Source organism: Pseudophryne corroboree, chromosome 2 (genome assembly GCF_028390025.1).
Source record: "Pseudophryne corroboree isolate aPseCor3 chromosome 2, aPseCor3.hap2, whole genome shotgun sequence".
NCBI lineage: Eukaryota > Metazoa > Chordata > Amphibia > Anura > Myobatrachidae > Pseudophryne > Pseudophryne corroboree.
In genome coordinates this window covers 492,801,274-492,814,694 of record NC_086445.1, presented here as the reverse complement: position 1 = coordinate 492,814,694, position 13,421 = coordinate 492,801,274, and the positions used below count along the sequence as shown (strand labels likewise).

The 13,421-nt window shown below is 42.2% G+C and overlaps 1 protein-coding gene and 1 non-coding gene across 3 annotated transcripts in view; one reads left to right on the top strand and one right to left on the bottom strand.

Moving 5' to 3' along the window:
• Window positions 1-13,421, top strand: part of LOC135030582 (ras GTPase-activating protein 4-like) — a 450,090-nt gene that overhangs the window by 421,895 nt on the left and 14,774 nt on the right. For both annotated transcript variants that reach the window (XM_063953945.1, XM_063953944.1), the window contains exons 15-17: window positions 2,923-3,067; window positions 7,080-7,249; window positions 8,642-8,779. In XM_063953945.1, coding sequence (XP_063810015.1) covers window positions 2,923-3,067; window positions 7,080-7,249; window positions 8,642-8,779 — 453 coding nt within the window. The remainder of the gene's footprint in view (window positions 1-2,922; window positions 3,068-7,079; window positions 7,250-8,641; window positions 8,780-13,421) is intronic.
• On the bottom strand, window positions 13,083-13,198 carry LOC135054151 (U5 spliceosomal RNA). Its single transcript, XR_010243392.1, has one exon. It is a non-coding gene; the product is annotated as a U5 spliceosomal RNA (small nuclear RNA).

Sequence of the window (13,421 nt, the reverse complement as noted above, 5' to 3'; positions counted from 1 at the left end):
CTGAAAAGAAGGAGATACAGTTCTGCTGTGATAAAAAGTTTGATTTATAACGGATGAAAAAGTTTTCTGTAAAATCCTCTCTCCACAAATTATAGTGAATAATGCCTCTCTACAACCTCCAGTGGCCAAAGAGAGATTATCAAGTGGAACAAAAGGTAGAGATTCCATTGCAGGTTGTATCACCATAAGTTCAGCATGAAGCCTTTTGTACTGTGATTCAAGTGCTCTTCATAATGATCAGAAAAGTGGGGAAGACAGTCTCAGGGGTCGATTCAATTATTGGTCTCCCCGGCCGCCACTAGATGGTGCCCAACGGAGCAATTAAATTGTTGCTCCGTTCGGGCGCGCATGCAGCTGGGGAGACACATTTCAGCTTGCAGCCTCCTGAGGTGCGAGCTGAAATGTGTGTAAACTCCTGAAACAGGAGTTTGAGTGACCTAACCTGTACTTTAGACTTTTTGCACTGCTAAATCCAGAACTAATGGACGCACATACGGGGCATGTGCGCCCAAAGGGGCAACAATTGAATAGCACCAGTGGGCGCCAAATACATTTGTGTGCCCACAAAACAACTGAATCGACCCCTCAGAGACTTTGAGAACTGAGATACGGTGTGGAAGAACATGAAGTGCTCACTACACAATAATGGCAACACAAAGAAAATACAGCCAGATGCAGCAAAAAAACACATTTTATAAATTGTAATTTAGGCTCAGGTTGGCAGCATGTAAAGGTTACAGCGGTTGCAGTCAGCACCAGTCATCTCACACAAGTTGGTGTTTGTTGGACCTCACATCTAAGAGTCAGTTGCAAAGCTAGGTAGGAGAACAGATTTAAGACAACCTCCTTCAGTCTCCAGATTACACTGCTCCTGTCAAATTATTGGTGCATTTGAATTTCATAAACAAGCACTAGCCATATTGGTTTCCTCTCCATCCAATTAAAATGATCACATATACAATATCCAAGATTATTCTTGGTTCTACGATGATCACAGCTATAGACCACAATATACTGTATCTGAAGTACACACGATTATATGCCAGCAGACCTGGCTGCCTATATTATACGAGCATTACGCTTGACTATATGACAGCATAGGTTAATGTTCATACTGTACCAGCAGTCTACTTGATGACTATATAACATACTTGCCTACCTGACCCTCTCCATGAGGGAGAAAATGCTCTGCTCCTGGACTTTCCTGGTAATGTATGATTGCCATCACCTGTGGTGAAACACCTTTCTTATCAATTAACTAGCTCACCACAGGTGATGGCAATCATACATTACCAGGAAAGTCCAGGAACAGAGCATTTTCTCCCTCATGGAGAGGGTCAGGTAGGCAAGCATGCTATATAATAATAAAGGGCAGGTATGAATAGCATACCGATAATAGCTATGTGCTAACAATACCTGACTATGACATCATAGGGGAGCACCCATAGTCTACCAGCAGAGCCTTTGCACATATTCCAGCAGCAGAGGCAGACAACTATAATGTACCAGCAGTGCATATAACTATAGCCTCCTGTCCAGGTAACATGACAGACCATTCATGTTCATTAGTCTCTAGTCTGAGTCAGAACTGCTGTTTATTAATTTCTTACCGTCTAATGTGTTCTGCTCCTTAAAGTTGGATGTATCTGAGAGCAAGAAAAAGAAGGGGTGAGCGGAGTCATCTATCTATACCAGTGTTTCCATTCCTCAGGGTCCCCTAACAGTCCATTGTTTTGCAGGTCTCCTCAGTATCACATTAGAAATAATTAGCTCCACCTGTGGATCTTTTAAAATGTGTCAGTGAGTAATGACTACACCTGTGCCCCAACTAAGAGATCTATAAAACATGCACTCTAAATCCACCTACACACGGATGCGATGCAGGCTAATGGCCGATATTGACTATATTTTGACCGGAGGTATGAACCTCCGAACAGGGATATTCAATTTGCCCGCAACGATTGCGGGTGGTAAGTGTCGCCACCGGCTATCTAATTAGCCCCGATAAGCCGGCGTGTGCCGCGGCTTATCAGGGATTTCTCTTCATCTGCTTCAGGCTGGCGAAGCAAAATGCCAGATAACAGCCCCGGTTTAATCTATTTCACCGGAAAATACACAGGTTTCACTGAACCTGTGTGTTTACGGGTGTAACTGCACTCGTTACCGGCCGAGCTAATTAAATAGCCCGACCGCAGCACCTGAAGAAACATCCGGGGTTTTTACTCCCGATGTCTCTTCGGAGGCTAATTGAGTATCCCCATAGTCAATATTGGCCCTGCCTGCACACTCTATTTTTCCTTGCAATGCTGATCCCATGGTACCGCCCATAGGCGTCGCAAGGCGTTTCTTACACGGTGCGATGTGCACTGTGTTTTCTACTGATATGGACTAATAGTCCATATTGGTAGATATATTGCACCGTGTGTAGGCCCCTTTAGGGGTCCCTGAGGACTGGAGTTGGGAAATACTTCTCTATACAAATGATGTGGAGTGTACATAACCTGTGATATCTGTGTGACCCAGACATTACTTTCACTATTCCTCCTATTGTCTCTGCATCTGGAAGCCACCTAACAACCCTAAATAAGTATTTTAAAGAAGCAAGAAATGAAATAATACATAGGGTATAGTGACTAAATAGGGGAAGATACACAAATACATATTAAAAAAACTAATTAAAATGTTACAGGGCCCATGTCACACACAGCTTCAGTGTAGGCCTGCTACTGCCTTCATTAGTTGTGATTAGTGTGGTTACTTATACGTAAGGCAGGACTGACAAATATCAGGAAGAGAAGTGAAGGAGGCAGGTAAATGCATCAACAGAAGCCTCCTTATGCGTTTCTGGTTCTTGCACATTTGTTTCTCACTAGTATAGTGGTGTAGATGAGAATTCACAAGTTTGACATATTCTCATTATAGGCCGTACAGAATGTTGGTAACATGGATGCTCCAGCTAGCAGAGCTAAGGAATCCTGGATGGCTCCACTACAGCCCACCATTCAACAAGGAGTTTCCCAGCTGAAGGAATTCATTCTCAAACTTATAGACATTGAAGAGAAGGAAGGTATTATAACAGTGGCCCTGAGGTCCTTTCACTGCAGCCTGATTTTTATGTCCAAGCCACAGATATGAGCCTCGTGCCTATTACACAGACACAGTGGCGTCACAAGGGGGGTGCAGCCCGTACCTGGGTGCCACCAAAATGCCGGCTCCTGCTCAGTGACAAAAGACGGGTGCTGCACTGTAGCATTACTTGCAGCATCCGGCTCCTGTCACAGTGTAGGAGCCGGCACTGCAGCACAGCAGTCTCTGGGGCAGCCCGCATCTCCCAGACCCCCATGTGAAGAAAATGGGGGATCACAATGTGAAGCCACACTCCCTTTTTGGGTCGCTCACTTTTGGCGCGCAGAAACACTCAGGGGGTGCGGCACCGCATGTCATTTAGGTAAGAGACGTCTCTGCACAGACATTCCATATAAATCAGCCTCATGATTTTTAGGTAACTGCATTAATACTATGATGCTCAGAAATCAAAGGTGTCTTTCTTAGAAACAGAATTTGACGACAGATAAGAACCACTTGGCCCATCTATTCTGCCCCTTTTTAACCATATTATCTCAAACCCTATTTGATCCTTATTTCTTTGTAAGGATATCCTAATGTCTATCCCATGTATGTTTAAATCTACTGTCAGCCTCTACCATCTCTGATGGGAGGCTATTCCACTTGTCCACTACCTTTTCTCTGAAGTCACTTTTCCTCAAATTTCCCCTGAACCTCCTCACCTCCTCCCCTCCAGTCTCAGCGCATGTCCTCGTGTTCTAATATTTCTCTTCACTGGCGTATCTATAATGGGTGCAAGGTGTGCAGTGCACACAGGCCCCTAGATCCAGGGAGGGCCACACACCCGCCACCCCATTAATTATATTTACAGCTCTATCGGCCAGTACTGGCTACAGAGCTGCTAAAATCACTAGTAAAATGGCAGCTGCAGCAATTTTCCGGTGATTCGCGCATCCGCAATCGGGAAACCCTTGATATATTTGAAAGTTTCTATCAAGTTCCCACTTTCCCTTCTCTGCTCCAAACTATACATATTTAGTCTTTCCAGGTTAATTTTGTGCTGTAGGCCATGCACTATTTTAGATGCCCTTCTTTGTACAGTCTCTAATGTATTAATATCCTTCTGGAGATATGGTCTCCAGAACTGAACACAGTATTCTAGATGACACAGTATTCCAATGACCTATGCAGTGGCATTATTACTTTCTGCTGCTGATACTACTCCCTATGCACCAAGCATCTGACTAGCCTTCCTCATTGCTTTGTTACATTGCTTCCCTGCCATTATGTCATCTGAAATAGTGACTCCTAAATCCCTTTCATCCTCAATAGGTTCCAATTTAATGCCATTACAGGTTGAGTATCCCTTATCCAAAATGCTTGGGACCAGAGGTATTTTGGATATCGTATTTTTCCGTATTTTTGAATAATTGCATACCATAATGAGATATCATGGTGATGGGACCTAAATCTAAGCACAGAATGCATTTATGTTACATATACACCTTATACACACAGCCTGAAGGTCATTTTAGCCAATAATTTTTATAACTTTGTGCATTAAACAAAGTGTGTCTACATTCACACAATTCATTTATGTTTCATATACACCTTATACACACAGCCTGAAGGTCATTTAATACAATATTTTTTAATAACTGTGTATTAAACAAAGTTTGTGTACATTGAGCCATCAAAAAACAAAGGTTTCACTATCTCAGTCTCACTCAAAAAAGTCCGTATTTCGGAATATTCCGTATTTCGGAATATTTGGATATGGGATACTCAACCTGTAATACTATATTTTAGCCTTTGGATTTTTGAGACCCAAGTGCATGATTTTGCATTTTTTTGGCATTAAACCTTAATTGCCACGCTTTTGACCATTCCCCTAGTCTACTTAGATCATCAATAATTTATTTTACCCCTCCTGGTGTGTCTACCCTTTTGTATACCTTTGTGTCATCAGCAAAAAGGCATACTTTCATTTAAATGCCATTTCCAACATCACCAATAAAGATATAAAAATCACTGGCCCAAGTACATAACCCTGGGGTACTCCGCAGGTACCATTTACCTCCTGTGAATGCACTCCATTTACCACAACTCTCCATTTTCTATCCTGCAATCCGTTCAATCAACTTATTATCCAATCCCAAGCTTTTGAGTTGATTTAACAGTCTGCGACGTGGGACAATGTCAAAAGCCTTACAAAATTATAGATTCGTTATATTTAACCCCCCCTTCCCTTTATCTATTACTTTAGTCACCCAGTCAAAAAAGTAAATAAGATATGTTTGACATGATCTCCCCCCAATAAATTTAGAAAGTTCTCTTAGGATCTTCTTAGGGCTGATGCTGAGGTGACCGCATGCCTGTGAATTTTGTGAGTTATTGCACATTTCTACAGAACTGAGCACATGCAACTATGGATGATGCAGATTCATGTGCATTTCAATCACATCTACATATATGACTGAGGAGACAAAGCTCAGTGAGGCTGTGTTGACACAACTGCGTGCTATGAAGAATAGGGCACAAGCATAAATATGCCAGTTTCCATGCATACCTTTTGCACCATATATACGGTAGATGATGGCCAGTAGCAAACCAAGCATACACATATAGGGTGAGAAAACCACAAGATGTGCACAGCTCTGCATCTGAATAAATATACACTGTCATAGGAGTTTTTACTTTCAACCATGCCTCAAGCCCATTATGTGTATCCCAAATGAGGCTGAGGCCTCTGTATTCACAGACAGAGTATGGGTAGAAATAGTCAGTTTCAATTATAAGAGTATCTCTCCAATATCGTTGTAACTCCTTGAATGCTGAGGCCATTTGATGACACTGGCGCTCATCACATTCCAACATCAATATTGCTGATTTTGTTTTGTTTTTCTACCTTGTTTCCTTTTTCTTGATTTTTTTCAGAACACTTAGTATTTTCAAAAAAATACTATTACAGGTTGAGTATCCCATATCCAAATATTCCGAATTATGGAATATTCCGAAATACGAATTTTTTCTGAGTGAGGCTGAGATAATGAAACCTTTGTTTTCTGATGGCTCAATGTACACAAACTTTGTTTAATACAAAAAGTTCTTAAAAATATTGTATTAAATGACCTTCAGGCTGTGTGTATAAGGTGTATATGAAACATAAATGAATTGTGTGTATGTACACAAACTTTATTTAATGCACAAAGTTATTAAAAATATTGGCTAAAATGACCTTCAGGTTGTGTGTATAAGGTGTATATGAAATAGAAATGAATTCTGTGCTTAGACTTGGGTCCCATCACCATGATATCTCATTATGGTATGCAATTATTCCAAAATACGGAAAAATCCGATATCCAAAATACTTCTGGTCCCAAGCATTTTGGATATGGGAGACTCAACCTGTAATCTTTTTGCACACTGTAACACATCAAAGAACACATTTAAAATGGGTAAAGCTTTTTTTTTAATTCAAATTTCATGAAAATTAAATAACAGTACACATTTGCCATTAAGTTGTTGTTAACAGTTGCCATTAAGTTGTCTTAAAATTGTAGCCAGCAGGATTCTATGGTGTTTTTTCACACAAAAAAACCCTATACTTAAAAATTATAAAAAGAATTTCTGCTCATTTTCTTTGTCACAATTTATATGTAGAATAATCAGCCCAACAACGCCTAACACCATTTTTTATTTGACATAATATGGGGGAGATCCTGATTGTAATCCCCCATTTCCCCCCCCCCCAACCAAACACACACCAACACCACCACCCCCATGTGTAGAAAATAGTCTTTTTGTGTAGTTTTAAGCCATTCTCTCTGCCGGCATCCCATTCGAATGGCATTTCAGTCCCAACCCGGGGAGCTAGGGCACACTGTGTGGGACTCTTTCTAGCAAAGGGTTAAACCCAAATACAGACCATATGAACAGCAATATAAGATGAAGTCATGGATTAATATTTTGTTACCATGAATATATTTGTTCTAAAAGAGACTCTGTTACAGAACTGGACCTACAGAAGGCACTGAATCTACAGAGTCTCACAGTAAAAGAAGGTCAGTTAATGGTCTACAAAACAAAGTGCAAAGGATACTTGTTGACGTCATCTTTCAAAAAGCTCTTCCTCTCGTTATCTGTTGACGCATTGAGTTTTGCAAAGACTCAGTTTTCCAAGGTAAAAAGTGTGAAAATCTGATTTTATTTTATTTTTAGTAACATTATTTTTCATTTCTTATCTGTATTTTTTTATGCAATTTTTGTAAATTATGTGAATGTATTCTATCATGAGGAAGTGTCCAGTAGTATTATACTTCCCATTACATCCTACCTATTCCAGCATACAATGCTGTGTTCTGTTCCTTCCACTTATTCTCATGTTGAAGTAACCTGTGATGAATGAATTCCTGGAATGCAAAAAGAGACTCTTTTCTTACCATGAATGGATTCAGCACAGATATCTGTAATTGGAAAATAAGTGGAACGAGCTGAAGCTGAGCCTTTTGTACTAAGTGACATAGATCATAGTGAGTGAGAAGTATGGTAGAGTTTTCACTGACATGAAGCAGACTTTGGCATTTTAGATGTATATTACTTTGCAGTATATGCTTAAGCCACATGTACTATGACGATGATAAAATGTGATTCACATAGTGGGTGGTACCGCCCCCTGGTGTTGTGCTAAGAGGCAAGGGGAGGTTCTGGGGAGTGCTGTGGAGATACCGACATAATCCTATAATGTTATATATTTACTGATTCATAGCTCTCTCTATATCAGAGGTGTTCAAAAGCGGTCTGCCAGGCAATTACTGAGTCCAGTCCATTGCTAAGACTTAGGTGCCCACATGCTAGTGCAGCTAATGGTTGGAGCCAAAATGAAATAGCTCCCTGCAGACTATGCTGCCAGGAGCCAGAGACATCCAAATACAGCTAAATCCACAGCTGAACCACGCCTGGGCAGCACGAAAAGAGAATGGGAGATTGTGGAGAGCAGGAAGATAGACCTTGAGCCAGAGAGGGGAATGCAAATAAGATGGGTGTTGGAGAGGAGAGACTGAAGGTAGGTTGGGAGGGGGAGAGCTGTAAAGAAGGAGGAGGATCACTGCAGGAGAGAGTGGCCAAGAGAAGCATATTGGAAGGGAGGACACGCGGAATCTAAGTGACTTTGATAGAAGAGCAGATAAGTTCTGTAGAAATACTGCATAGAGGCACAAGAGTGTAAGCAGTGCTGTCAAATCTAAAAGGGAGTGAAAGAAAAATATTTGTGGTTTTGAACTATTGGCACATAGGGGAGAATACTGACAAAAAATATTGTGTCGGACCACTCTGTCTGGAGGGATTCTTTAGTATTAGTCTTATGCTTACACTTTGGGGGGTTTGGGGGCAGGGGGCGCAAGCTCGGGTGGACAAAAGATACATACAGAGACCTTGTCATGTAACTCCTCATAAGCAAAGATGTCATGTATGAATATGACACATGTATGTGTGAAATCATATCCTGCTAAAGTACAGTATTGCAAGCAGTACCCAAGGTGTATGTTAATTTCTATGTGGTTGTTGTATGTTGCAGAAAAGTTCCTTCATACCGCTGTCCAGGATCCGGGCCTTGGAGAAGGTAGAAGAGAAAAGTTTTGGCAATTCCAATGTAATGCAAATTATTTACACAGATGAATCTAGCAGCCTGGAGGCGTTATATTTGCAGTGTAAGGTACTGTAAACATTATAATTATGTATCCCAAATGATAGGAATGTACCCATATAGTGTCTTAATACCTATTAAGGTAATTAAATATTTTCTACATACTTGTTCACTTTTGGCTCCCTATGTGAGATTCCATATGGAGGGAGTGAGGTATGGTCGGTCTGATTCAGATGTGGTTATTATTTCGCCTTACACCAGAGGTTCCCAAACGTGGTCCTCAAGGCACCCCAACGGTCCTGGTTTTAAATGTATCCATGCTTAGCCACAGGTGACTTAATTAGCACCTTAAGGTGGGTACACACTAGCAGATATATAGCGGCTGGTCTCTTGAACGGCCGATATATTGCGGGTCCATCGGCCAGTGTGTACGGGCGATACGTCTGTGAACTCCGTCGCTCACAGACGTATCGCGTCGGCCCAGCAGCACAGCCGATGGGCAACATATCTACCGCTATATTGGCGCGTTGCTGTGTGTGTACGGGCGGTCGGCCGTCCGCACACATGCTGCGGCAGCCGGCAGTGATTGACAGCTGAACTGGGCGGGCGTGTGTACACGCCCGCCCAGTTCATGACGTCAGTCCCTGATGGATCGGGCAGTGTGTATGCTCAACACACTGCCCGATCCGTCCATAGATATATCTGCAGATCAATTGATCGGCAGATATATCTATTAGTGTGTACCCACCTTTAGTCAATATGATTTAACCATCTGTGCTGAGCCATGGATGTACCGAAATCCTGGACGGTTTGGGAACCTCTGCCTTACACAATTGCGATTATATGCTAATATGGGCAGAAGCTAACCTGAGCAAAGGGACGCCCACTGCAGTTGCATCATTTCTGTCCAACCGCGTACAATTGTGCAGGCAAGTCAATTTTGACTATCTCTATAGAAGAGATAGTCAAAATTGACACTTAGCCAAAATCGCACATAGTCAGTATCGCAAGCACACTCATTATGTGCTTGCGATACTGACTATGTGCCGACCCCGCACCTGTCGCATAGTGAGAATCGGGCATAGCCCGAATCTCACCGTGCGTACGGGCCTTTAGTCTGCCGCCGCATTGTGCTAAGCTACTCTTAACTTTTTACAGTCACTAACCTTATGTGAGTAGCTTTTCTGGTGATATCGCCTACTGCTGTTGAGCTGTGTGTTGCTATGGCTCTGGATGAGTATGAGACAGGGCAGCAGTGGAAAAGTCCTGTTATAGGCAGTTGTTACCACTATGACATCACAGCATGACCTCACAGACAGACACACAAACAGTATTTTAAGTTGGATAATGAAAGATACGTGTAACAAGTTTGGTCCAGATCCTTGAAGGCATGTAGGAGCCTATGAAGAACAAACATACACAAATACATACAGTACATATTTTGATATATATATATATATATATATATATATAAAATGTATTTTCGCAGATCCTCTTGATTTCTTTAAAATTGATAAAACATCTACAATCATGTCATTTGGACCTGTCCCATAGAGCCTGTACAGTATTATCAATATCTGTCCTGATTCCTTGACAGACATTATGGCTATTGCAGCGGGTTGGGTATGCGTTACCACCACTGCGGATCCCAGCGGTCTATTCCCACTGTATGGTGTGTCGTGGACACCCACGAGTGGGACTAGTCCCTGCTAGTCAGCATGACGACTGTCAGGATTTAGAGTGGGGAGGGATGTAACTGTCAGTAATGTGACCTGACCGCCAATAACATAACTACAGCCCATTGCAACTGTGATTGTCCACTTTGAGGATGTGTGAAATTAGTAAAAAAACAAAACAAAAACAGCAGCCCTGAAAGTACAGAGACGCCCAGCTGCAGCAATCACACAGGCACAGCAACTGTGTACACATTCCCAGCGCACACGCACATCCTTCCATAATCAGCAGCTCAGTTAAGTAAGCAGCTGTGCAGCATGGCATCCTGTGCAGAGATGGCAGAGACAGGCTCACCCAGCAACACATCTGCATTTTGCCACCACTCCCCCATCAACGCAAACTGTGCCTGACTGTCAATCACTCTGCATAAAAGGTAAATGCTACAAGTGGCATCGCTAGCAGACTTTGGCGCATGCGCTTAACGTCAAAAACATTGGCATAGCGCCCGTCATCTCTACTTTTATAGGCATCTTAATGAAGGTTTAAGGAATAATAGGATTTTGGTACTTACCAGGTAAATCCTTTTCTTTGAATCCATAGGGGGCACTGGAGTACTCTTGGGATATGGACGGGCGTAGCCGAACAAAGGCACTGAATATTCAAATTTAGGACCCTCCCCCCCCTCCATATCCCCAAGTACCTCAGTGTACTTTGCCAGTGTTTTTTACTGAGCGAACAGGATATAGAGAGGTTGACAATGGAGAATCCCTATAACATAACGGACAACCACAAAGTTGACTCGTAACCTTATTGTCAACTAAAAAGTTGACAGCTTAACCGATAGAACTTATAATTTGAACCAACCGGTGAAAATGTGTTACCATAAGCTCCTTTGAGCTTAATACCATCCAAGTTAAATTTGTTCACTAAGCTCCCTTGAGCTTAAAACAACCCAGGTAAAACTGCTCTGGGTGGGCGTCCAGTGCCCCCTATGGATTCAAAGAAAAGGATTTACCTGGTAAGTACCAAAATCCTATTTTCTTTATCATCCACTAGGGGTCACTGGAGTACTCTTGGGACGTACCAAAGCTTCCCTCGTGGGCGGGAGAGCTGTTTGATACTTGTAACAGTAGGCAGCCAAAGCTAAATGCTGATGGCGCCACCATTTATAACGTGTAAACGTGCACAAACGTGGTGCACTGAAGGCTATGTAGCCGCGTCGTAGACTCTCCACGACCCGCTGGGTCTGACATTCCCACAGAACCTGTGGAATGAACTATTACTGACGTAGGCGATTGTAACTTAGCCTTAAAGTAAGCCTGACTTGTAGTCATTATTATTCAACTGGATAATGTCTGCTGAGAAACTGGCTAACCCCAGTTTACAGTATCATATATAACAACAACGTATTCATATCACGTACTGTAGACGTTCGGTACATATATAAACGCGTAACGCGTGTACCACATTCAGAATTTTAGAATGTGCTGTCCACACAGGAACCACTATTGGTATATTGATGTGAAGAATACGAAAGCGGATTTCGTCCGAAGATCTGCTTTGTCATGAGAAAACTCAAATACGGTGGCTTGGAATACAAGGCACCCAAATATGAAAACAAACCCCTTGTCGAAGCACCATTGCCGAAGGCAAGGCTAGAAGAAAAATGTTTTCCAAAGTGAGAAACTTAATCCCCATTTGTTGAAAGGGTTCCAAAATATGAAACTGTAAGAAAATCTAAACCCAACCTCAAATCGCCTGGCGCTGTAGGTGGGATAAATAGAGTCTGAACTTTGGTGACACCTTGTAGAAAGATGTTGACAGACGCAAATAGAGGCAAACGCTTTGAAAATAAGTTTACCACACAGATACCTGCCCTCTTAGTGCAGATGAACGCAGTTTGCCATCCCATCCTGTTTAACAGAATACGGGTACTTGAAGTATGATGTTGGAAACTTCCGAGGATTACACCCTATGTAAGCACACGAAATTTTTTTTTTTTTTTTTTTTTTTTGGTCATGAGCTGCCTTAAGCGGCTTAGTATTTCGTGACATGGTTGGTATATAACCGATACTGTAATGCTCTATTTTTTTAAGAGGGCGGTCTGAACCCTCACCCCGTCAACCGCAGCTGCGGTACATAGATAATAGGTACATAGGTAACTATGGGTAAAAGAACGTTCCCTGATGTAACAGGTTGGACGTATTATGAGCGGGCCAAGATCGTGTGCAAGTATTCCTTGAAAATTCGAGAAGCAAACTTCTCTGAAACCCATGAGATACCACCAGTATGACTGTGACGAACTGTCTTCTGATCCGTTTTGGCAACGAAGAAAGAAGCGGACAATGGTGGAGCCAGATACACGATGCTGAATGACCCCATGAATGTGATGTACACATACTGAGCTTTTGTAATTGTGGCGAGATGCCCTCATGTATACCTGAGGGTAACCCCCTTCTGTGGACTCACATATGAAACACCTCTGGATTTAATGTCCAGTTTTTAAGATCCAAACCCTGACGGTTGAGATCGCCTGTCTAACAGATGTCCACTCACGGATTGATGTCTTGACATTTTCACATAATAGCGTTCTGAGCCATTGAAGATTTGAGTTACCTACCGCCTTGCCATGCGGCTTATTGGTTCTCACTGGTTGTTGAGTATGCAACTGCCTTTGCTTTGTTTGACTGCTTAAGGGCAGCGTGAGCCAGGCATGAAAAAACAAAATTACATGAAACTCACGGTTGTTCCTCTCCACAGAAATCTTTAGTAAAAAACGAAAGATTTATTTGTTATGAAGAGAAACCAGAGTCTATCCCTGGTCAGACTGAAAGCGAATCATTTATTGCATTGTAAAATGCACAGAGATGTAGGACATTTATCTATTGCATTGTAAAATGCACAGAGTTCTAGTACCTTTATCGACAGGAATCTGTCGTGTTTTAGAACCTTTGCGTTGATTTTAACTACAAATCCTGACTCTCTGTGACTGTCGTCCAGAGTATACGCACCCTTGTCCCTCTGTGGGAAACGCGAT